The 10,244-nt window shown below is 38.5% G+C and overlaps 1 protein-coding gene and 1 pseudogene across 2 annotated transcripts; one reads left to right on the top strand and one right to left on the bottom strand.

Annotated features, from left to right (window-relative positions):
* Positions 1–1,043: 1,043 nt before the first annotated feature.
* On the top strand, positions 1,044–3,513 carry LOC116299848 (lactadherin-like). Its single transcript, XM_031708568.2, has 3 exons — positions 1,044–1,370; positions 1,912–2,343; positions 2,805–3,513. The coding sequence occupies exons 1-3, from the start codon at positions 1,044–1,046 to the stop codon at positions 2,946–2,948; spliced, it is 903 nt and encodes a 300-aa protein (XP_031564428.2). The 3' UTR covers positions 2,949–3,513.
* A 1,239-nt stretch (positions 3,514–4,752) lies between these two features.
* LOC116299849 (neuropilin-2-like) lies at positions 4,753–6,976 on the bottom strand (annotated as a pseudogene). Its single transcript, XR_016120830.1, has 3 exons — positions 6,851–6,976; positions 5,814–6,235; positions 4,753–5,475 (listed from the first exon to the last, which is right to left on the bottom strand). The product of XR_016120830.1 is annotated as a neuropilin-2-like (transcript).
* Positions 6,977–10,244: the final 3,268 nt, after the last annotated feature.

Genomic DNA, 10,244 nt, shown 5'->3' with positions numbered 1-10,244 from the left:
AGTTAAGAAAATAGATAATCGTAATTTTATCAAAAATTACTTCGTTGGGAATTCGCAGAATTTTTTGGAATTTATTTTTTTAAAGTGCCCACGACCCCTAACTCAATATTTTCAGCATTGATTCTACATGAAGTGAATAGTCGAATGATGAAATATTCTTATATGATTTGAGTGATGCATCTTGGAGATATCAAGGTTTATACTTCCAGTATGCTAATGAATGTGATGTCATAGGAGGCATTATTAAATATACGAAAATTTACTGGGGTAGTAAAATATCCTGTATAAAACATAATTATCTTACTCAGAGTTTATAGAAAGGTTATTGTAAATTTGTTTTCTCATAGTAATCAGTGTTTTGATTTAAAAATGATGACAAATAAACCCAATTGCCTACTATGACATCACACTCATTAGCATACAGGAAGTATAAACCTTGATATCTCCAAGATGCATCACTCAATCATATAAAAATATTTCACCATTCGACTATTCACTTCATGTAGAATCAATGCTGAAAAAATTGAGTTAGGGGTCATAGGCACTTTAATCATTTGCGAAGTTCGGGGGAGGACTGGCTCGTGTTAGCTTCAGTTATTATGTTTCGTTATTTACTAATCTGAAACCGCTATTCAAGTATCTATTTCTTTTTTTTATTTTTTATTTTTAATTTTTATCTATATTTCTTGTGACATAAAATATTAATAATTTCAATATTAAATGTGCAAAAGTAACACAGCACGGGTCGTATACAGGGAGCATTCTGTACACACTGTTGTCGCTCTGATTGTCGTATTGCATGTCCCTCACAATACTAGCAGCTTCACATAACAAAGGAATTTTTGTAAAGCACAAATTTGTCTATTGCTCGCCGTTTATTCCACCCACCATCTATATCCATAAAATACGCCGTCCACACGAAAATCTGTAAACGGCGTTTGCAAAAGTATATCCACTTTGAAGGGCGTTTTCAAACGTATGCGTTTACGGTGAGCGTCTTCATCGTTTACGTGTGGACGGAAGGGCTAAGAGCATCAAAAAGTATGCGTTTACAAATGAAAACGTATATATGTAGACGGGGTCTAATTCCACTCTATTTTTTCAAAGCATCTGATGGCTGCAGAGACCTGGTTTTTCTAGATTGCATCAAAGACGAGGCCTTAGTCAACCACACCATTCACACATCCAACGTGCTTTCCCCGGGCCTGGAACAATGTCAACACGAGTGCTTTATGAATGACGCATGCGTATCGTACAACTTGGGTCCCACACGGGGAATGAGTAGGACATGTGAGCTGAGTGATACAGATCACGTGGGATTTCCTGATCACGTGGTAGGGAAGGAAGGTGCCGAATACTGCCCTATTAGGGTAAGTAGGGATAAACTACTTTAAAAAACCAGCATTTGAACTTTGAATCGCTTTTCGTTTGAGTGAGAAACAAACGGTATTGACTTACAGCGCGTACACGCTACCAAATGTCATAACGTTGAAATGGCTTCCCATTAGAATGGCCTCATATGAGAGGAAATTATACACAGTACTTACAGTTACAACACGTACACGGTACGACAAGCCGTAACATTGAAATAGCTTCACATATAAGCATGGATTTCGAAAGAGAAGAAAACATAGGCTGCTGACTTACAGCACATACACGGTAAAACATGCCGTAGCATTGAAATGGTTTCCCATTGTCTTCCAGTAATCCATCCAACCACAGCGCGTGGGTACGGTTACGGTAAGATACGATACGGCTGCAGCAAGGCTATGAAAGTCGTACGCGTTTATCACTCATACAAAAACCGTTCTAACAAAAAGCGACAGTACGGCTGCCAATATATTTTTCCTCCGCTCTTCATTACGTCGATTGATTTAATATGAACCAAGTGTTTCCTTGTTTTAACTTCAGAGCCCGTGTTCTTCAAAGTCTTGTCCAGCCGACCTGATATGCAAACCCGACTTCTCATGGGATACTTTTCGCTGTTCTTGTTACATATCCAAACTTCTTGGAATGGAAGACGGACGGATACCAGACTCAGCTATAACAGCAAGTAGTTCCTGGGATCTACTAGGTCATGGTCCACATCAAGGCAGATTAAACTATATACAGCCGCCAGAAATAACAACCTTCAGCTCATGGTGTTGGAGCTCTAGTCTTTTAAAGGCAGGCGAGTATCTGCAAGTTTTTTTGGACGGGGAGTTTAATGTCGATGGAGTAGCAACGCAAGGAAGGCCACCTAAAACACTAGACTTGCAATGGGTTAAGAGCTATACCATAAGTTATAGCCTGAATGGAACGGACTGGATGGAGTACGAGGAGGATGGAACCAGTACACCTAAGGTGAAATAGTATTTATTAAGAAACGCTTGCTTGTTTGCCTGTTTGCCTGTTTGCTTGTTTGCTTGTTTGCCTGTTTGCCTGTTGGCCTGTTGGCCTGTTGGCCTGTTGGCCTGTTTGCCTGTTTGCCTGTTTGCTTGTTTGGCTGTTGGCCTGTTGGCCTGTTGGCCTGTTGGCCTGTTGGCCTGTTGGCCTGTTTGCCTGTTGGCCTGTTTGCCTGTTTGCCTGTTTGCCTGTTTGCCTGTTTGCCTGTTTGCCTGTTTGCCTGTTTGCTTGTTTGCTTGTTTGCTTGTTTGCTTGTTTGCTTGTTTGCTTGTTTGCTTGTTTGCTTGTTTGCTTGTTTGCTTGTTTGCTTGTTTGCTTGTTTGCTTGTTGGCCTGTTTGCTTGTTTCCTTGTTTGCTTGTTTCCTTGTTTGCACCGTAGCCTAAATACTTACATCACTTTTATTCCGTTTCTCCCCCAGATTTTTGAAGCTAATTCAGATGGGACCACAATTGTGAAACACAAACTCACTCCTTTTAAAGCAAAGTTTGTGAGGATTGTAGTTCAAACTTGGCATACTCACATTTCACTGAGAATGGAATTGTATGGCTGCAAATCTCAGTAAACCGGCCATAAGTAACGCAAGTTTTCAAGATCGTTCCTTTTACACAAGTATTTAAGAGCACCCGTATGGATGAATGCACGAAGCTTAGTAAACCATTCATAATTTACACCACGTTTTACAAGATAAGATATATCTTTAAGGGCATTTGATGGGTCTCGAATTGCCTGCTTTGTTTACTTACAAGTTTATTCAACTCGTGGTCCCCACTAGGTTTAAATAAACCTTCAATAAAATGACAGGCTTGGGCGTAATGTTTACCATTTCCAACCCGTGTCATTCCATAGCATATCATTTCTTTGTTTAATGGTTGCACATGAGAAGACAAATATATTTATGGATACAACTCAGACAAAGAATCATATTCTCAAGAGAATGACACAAGGTCTGAAAAACTACACAAGCTGAAGGGTTTTATTCACGCCTTTTTTGTCGATTTAGATTGTTCCATTTATTATTTTAATATTCTACAAGTGTATATTTTCTTTTTAACTCTGAAATTCGTATAATTGTTAATAAAAGTTACATCATTTCTTTAGTTAAGTGCAAGAATGAATTCATATTTTAATTTCTTATATTTAAAGCGTGTAACATGGTTGTGAAAATCTATTGCTAAAAACGGTTAGTCTCTCGATTGCAAATTTGTGCTAAAACTGAGTTGCTTTCCATGACGGCAGAATCGAAGTATGGCGACCAATTTGGAGAACTATTGTTGTGGACTGACTAGCCTCTCATACATGTGTAAAAAACGCTTTTACATAAACGCTCAAAACGCATAAAGGCCTGGGATTTTGTTCAAAAGGGCAAAAATTACTTTTCACCGTAGATTACTCATTTTTAGATGTAGTTGAATGCGATTGCAACAGTATCCTTATTTGGGGTGCTTAACTTTTTGAATGGATAAATTTGCATAAAAGTTTGAGAAAGCTGGTTATACTTTAAACAGAAACACCTAAGAATTTATTTTTTAATGGTCTGATAGAGAATTGGTGCATAACCCAGGCCTGAACATGCTTGAGCGCGACTCGTCAGTCCAGAACAATAGTTATTTAACAAATCGCTCATAGATTTCCATTGTTTGTTCTCTTATTGATCATTACAGCAGCCATGTTGGTTTTTAACAGTTGAATATATAACGTAATGTGCTGGTATCATATTAAGGTATTTCAGTGATATATATAGACCTACTTGCAAGAACGTTGTCATACGATAATAGAACATTAGTGATTTAGGGAGCAAGGAATACATTAAAAGACAAAAGATGAAGTTCAGCTTCAGTGATCTTCTTTTGTTTTTTAATATAATTCGTATCCCACTAAATCACTAATGTTCTATTTTCGTATGACAACGTTCTTGCAAGTAGGTGTATATATAGATAGAATGTATGAAGAACATTGAGCGTGGTAATTGTGACGTCATACCCGCCATGCTGGATGTGAGATTTGGTCATCCAACATGGTGGTCAGGCCTTGTTTCCTGTGTATTTTTCTTACCTCACTGGTTCAAAGCCCGATTAGTGCTAGTCTAAGGTTCATCTGTAGGTATTATTTAGAGCTAACCTAGGATTAGCACTAATCATGAAGGCTTTGAAATATCGGGCCCTAGAAAGGAAGCGAGCAAAAAAATCTAAAATAACCCAAGTAGGTGTTGAACCTAATTAAACTGAAATGTTCAAAGCAAATCAATTAACTCTAATCCTGAATATAAACGATTCTTGGTGCCTTGGTGATCAAATCTGGATGAGCAATATCTTTTTTTTTTTTTTTTTTTTTTCAATTTAGTAACATTGCACAAGCTGGGAAAAATACTCGAAGTCCACGCGAGCTCAGCTTGAGACGAGTTTATTTGAAGGTATCTACAAGGGGACTACGGTGAAAGTTTCTTCTAACAGGACTCAGGGATAGTTTCTTTGGAGGGTGTAAATTATAGTTTCTTCTAGAGCTATTTAAAGAACTAAGAAAAGTTTTTTCGGGACTGGGTATATTTTCTTCGGGGACTGGGTATGTTGTCTTCAGGGAATGAGGATAGTTTGTTTGGGGACTGGGCATAGTTTCTTTGGGGACTGGGCATAGTTTTTTCGGGGACTGGGTATATTGTCTTCGGGGACTGAGGATAGTTTCTTCGGGGACTGGGGATAGTGTCTTCGGGGACTGAGGATAGTTTCTTCGGGGACTGGGTATAGTGTCTTCGGGGACTGGGGATAGTGTCTTCGGGGACTGGGCATAGTTTCTTCGGGGACTGGGCATAGTTTCTTCAAGACTGAGAACAGCTTCATCCCGCAAAGGTATCTGGGATCATCAACGTCGTTTTCTAAAAATAGAACTCGTCCCAGTCCCGAAGTTGCTGTATCTTGGCCTTTGACTAAGTGGCCTTAATAAATGAAAGCAGGTCTCTTACAGCCATAGAGCTCCATCCTTAGTGAGATGTGTCCTAGCCACGTTTGAACTACGATCCTTACGAAACGCGCTTCAATGGAAACGGCGAGCTTGTGGATAACAACCGTCGTCCTATCTGAATTGCCTTGAAAATGCTGAAAGAAAGAAAACCATACAGTTGTCTTCTGTAGTCGTTAGTGACTCCTGAGGGGTTAATTACTACCCTGGATCGAGTCACTGGATTTTATTCCTGAACTTGTCATCCTCTTTGAGTAGTAGAGTTCGTTTTTGGTTTTCTCAGAGGGTTTCTGTCGGGTTTTTTTCTCACCTCAAAAATTAAATTCCAAATTTGACTACGATCAGACGTCGAAAGTTTAAACATGAGCCTGTGTCTCAGAAGACTTGAGCAATTACTCCTCATGCATGATGCTCTTCAATGAAAATATATTAGAGATTTATAATTTGAATTATAATTTATTTGAATTTTAACTACCTTTATGCGTCTGTCCTCTTTATATTCAATCCAGGATGTCGCGTTTTGGCTAAATTTCAAAGTATAACTCTTTACGTATTGCAGAATATTAGCACCAGAATCCCTTCCTTGTGTCGCTACCATGGTGATGATAACACCTCACCAAGATCCACCTGCAAGTACTCGCCCACCTGATTGATTTTAGCACTCCAGCAAGAGGAAGAATAATGAGATAGATTTGACGGCGCGACGTAATTAAGTCTCCCCTGAAAAGCCTCGTGGCCAATCGAGTACACACTACTTGCTGTTATAACTGAGTCTGGTATCCGTCCATCTTCCATTCCAAGAGGTTTGGATATGTAACAAGAACAGTGAAAAGTATCCCATGAGAAGTCGGGTTTGCATATCAGGTCGGCTGGACAAGACTTTGAAGAACACGGGCTCTGAAGTTAAAACAAGGAAACACTTGGTTCATATTAAATCAATCGACGTAATGAAGAGCGGAGGAAAAATATATTGGCAGCCGTACTGTCGCTTTTTGTTAGAACGGTTTTTTGTATGAGTGATAAACGCGTACGACTTTCATAGCCTTGCTGTAGCCGTATCGTATCTTACCCTAACCGTACCCACGCGCTGTGGTTGGATGGATTACTGGAAGACAATGGGAAGCCAATTAGATGCTACGGCTTGTTATACCGTGTATGTGCTGTAATTCAGCAGCCTATGTTTTCTTCTCTTACGATTACCATGCTCATATGTGAAGCTATCTCAATGTTACGGCTTGTCGTACCGTGTAGTGTTGTAACTGTAAGTACCGTTTATAATTTCCTATCTTATGGGAAGCCATTTCAATGATGCGGCTTGTCATACCGTGTACATACTGTAAGTCAGTAACCTATGTTTCCCACTCATACGATAACCTTGCTTATGGGAAGCCATTTCAATGTTACGGAATGTCGTACCATGTACGTGCTGTAAGTCGCCATCGTACGTTTCCCACTCGTACGAAAAGAGGTTCAAAGTTCAGCTTCTTTCGTAAAGTGATTCATCGTACTAACCCTAATAGGACAATATTCGGCACCTTCCTTCCCTACCACGTGATCAGGAAATCCCACGTGATCTGTATCACTCAGCTCACATTTCCTACTCATTCCCAGTGTGGGACCCAAGTTGTACGATACCATCGGGCAGAATGGCTGGACATATCATTATGCAAATTTAATTACTACACCTCAGTGTTTCGAGCTCGGCGCGGGAAGTTCAAATCTTTGAAGCAAATTTACAAAGAAAACAGTCAAAACGCGTCAAGTCTGCCGCGAATATTGGTTCTAACTCTGCTGTTTCTTTTTTTTTTCAACTGCTACCAGCTGGTTTCGGAAGACGAAATATTTATCAAATGTGTTCCATTGATTTTTTTTGTTTCTCTTACAAACTCACGACGGGAAAGAAGTTTTAATATTGGGTACATTTTGGTCGATTATGTATCTACACCCGACATGCTTAAATGTTTGCGTTCTTTTTTATAGTCATTCAAACATCAAATGATCTCACTACCAGCGGGAAATGATAAATCGAATATGAAATTCAGTCTTCATCTTATCAGCTGACCATCAATAACTATCTGGCTAGCGGGAATTAAACTTCAAGCAAGATAAATAGTTTCGGCTACATTAGTATTCAAGGCTGAGCACATTTCAAATTTCCCGCACAAGGTTTAGCTCCGCCTACTTATCTCCCTAGAGAAAACCTATCCGATCGTTACTCTGGAAACACCCACGCTCTGGTTTCGCTCGAATGCTCGACACATCCGTCCTACGTGCCTCGACGCTTCAATAAAACCATATGATTGCTGGTTAAAATACCCATCCACCATCAAAACAATAAACTCTCGACAGTCAGAGTCTTGTAGAATAAATTTTACTCTCACAAACAACGACCCTCTTAAAACCAAAGTCTTGTCGAATGAGTTTTATTCACATCAAAACAATAAACTCTCGACAGTCAAAGTCTTGTCGAGTAAGTTTTACTCTCACAAACAACGACCCTCTTAGTGAAGCTACACCTGGGCAAAGCGCCATCTTTTTACAATGGAAACAACAAGATTAAGGCTCGACACATACGAAGAGTGACCTTTCAGTTCAGAGAGGAATAGCTAAAATAAAAATAAAAACGGCTCTTTTAGGAGCCAACAAGCACTAAGAAAGTCATGACTAATGCTTATTTCAGTAAAATGAAATGTTTGAAATAAAAAATAATGAAAACCTTGATCAAGAATAGATATTGATCATTATCTACGAATAATCATACTTCGGACCAGACTCCTAAAATCAAAGTTTCCATAAGTTTGGCGGCCCGCTTTTAAATCCCCTCAGTATTGGCGATTTTAATTGCAAAAAAATCGTAATTAATCACTGGGTTTAAAAACAACAAACAAATCTGGCTGCTATGAAAGTGATTGACAGGTGTGAATTTCATGGAGCTGATTTTCAACATACTAATAAGGAGGCTCAGTCTCTTTAGGGAATACTAAGGACCAATCACTCATCCCTTTTTTTTTGTCATTAATATTCATTTTGAGATGATGTCAATAATTGAGTTTAGATGGAGTTTGATAATGATGTCCATTAAACAATAGCCATTCTGCCCGATGCGCATGCGTCATTCATAAAGCACTCGTGTTGACATTGTTCCAGGCCCGGGGAAAGCACGTTGGATGTGTGAATGGTGTGGTTGACTAAGGTCTGGTTTTTGATACAATCTAGAAAAACCAGGTCTCTGCAGCCATCAGATCCTTTGAAAAAATAGAGCGGAATTAGACCCCGTCTACATATATACGTTTTCATTTGTAAATGCATACTTTTTGATGCGCTTAGCCCTTCCGTCCACACGTAAACGATGAAGACGCTCACCGTAAACGCATACGTTTGAAAACGCTCTCCAAAGTAGATGCTTTTGCAAACGCCGTTTACAGATTTTCGTGTGGACGGCGTGTTATAGATATAGATGGTGAGTGGAATGAACGGCGAACAATAGACAAATTTATGCTTTACGAAGATTCCTTTTGTTGTGTGAAGCTGCTGGTATTGCGAGGGACAATACAACCATTGGAACAAGTGTACAGAATGCTCCCTGTACGACCCGTGCTGTGTTACTTTGTATATTTAATAATAAAATGTATGTAATAAAAAATATATAAATGAATAAAGTAAATAAAAAAAAGATATTTGGTTACTGATTCGTAAAATTTCGAAACTTTATAACTAACGAAAACTTGGAGTGTTTTTCACAAGCAAGTCGATCCTTCTAACATGACTCACAAAACAAATCCCAAAAATTTTACTAAAATACTACTGCCAGTATCAGTAAAATCTATTTAATAATACTATTTTCGGTTTGTAACTAATTGCGATATAAAAAAGTAAAAATTTGAGTCATGCATTTGTCGGTCGATTTATGCAGTTGTCGGTTGCACGAAGGTTGGGTAGCGCTATCCGACCGAAAATCCTTATCCAGAGGATAAATCGATGCTGTCATCCAATAAATTTATCCACTGGACAAGATCTATCCTTCGGGTAGCGCTATCCAGGCTTCGTACAACCGGGCCCAGAAAATAGGAGAGAATTTTCTTTTGATTATATTTATAATTGGGATCCTTATCGCTAGAGGGTACCAAGGGTTTCGGCGATTCGACTCGATCTGTAGATTGTGTGAACAATTCTCAACAAAAAAAAATTGATAAAATAAATGACGACACTGAAACGTAAAGTATTGAACTTTTTAACTTAGATAAAAGATAAAGTTTTTATTTTGAATAGTGACTCGTGTGAATAATTCCATTTTTTGGCTTACAGTACTTACCATTTACATATTGGACGCAGAAAAAGAGAAGAAAAATAAATATTTTTTTACCATAGTTTGAATAATCGACTTGTCTTCGCAGCATGGTCAGATTCCAGTTATTTTTTCGTTATTTTTCGTTGTCTGATTGTTTTATTTTTAGACCGAGGTCTCGATTAGTACTATTTTCCGGTAGTTCTTGAATTTGGTTACAGTTTGTGATTGATGGGCAAATGTCTGACAAAATGAGTTAATATTTTATGACCAGACCAATGCATCGAGCAGCTGCCTTTGTTAAAATGTTGAGCAGCATGATAACCACTGTATTATACAAAATGAAAATGGCACTTCGAAATTCCAATATAAAATGAATCCACAGTTTTCAAGTTCACTTTTATTGACTTCATGTTTCATTTTTTTAAACCTTCAAATTTTATTGATACTTTGAAGCAACCTGCCTCTGAACTGATCTAAGGCCCTTTTTAATAAAGAAAAGTTGTATCGTAAACCCGAGAAGGTTTTTGTAAATATCCAGTTCAGTTTTTCCTTCTCCAGTAAAACTTGTAAAACCTGTTTTCTAAAAAAATATTTCGTGAAAAGTACTAGTGAATCAAC

The sequence above is a fragment of the Actinia tenebrosa genome, unplaced genomic scaffold, assembly GCF_029948245.1.
Source record: "Actinia tenebrosa isolate PJP-AT-01 unplaced genomic scaffold, QUT_ActTen_1.0 PGA_scaffold3__52_contigs__length_22856419, whole genome shotgun sequence".
NCBI lineage: Eukaryota > Metazoa > Cnidaria > Anthozoa > Actiniaria > Actiniidae > Actinia > Actinia tenebrosa.
This window is presented reverse-complemented; position numbering and strand designations above follow the sequence as displayed.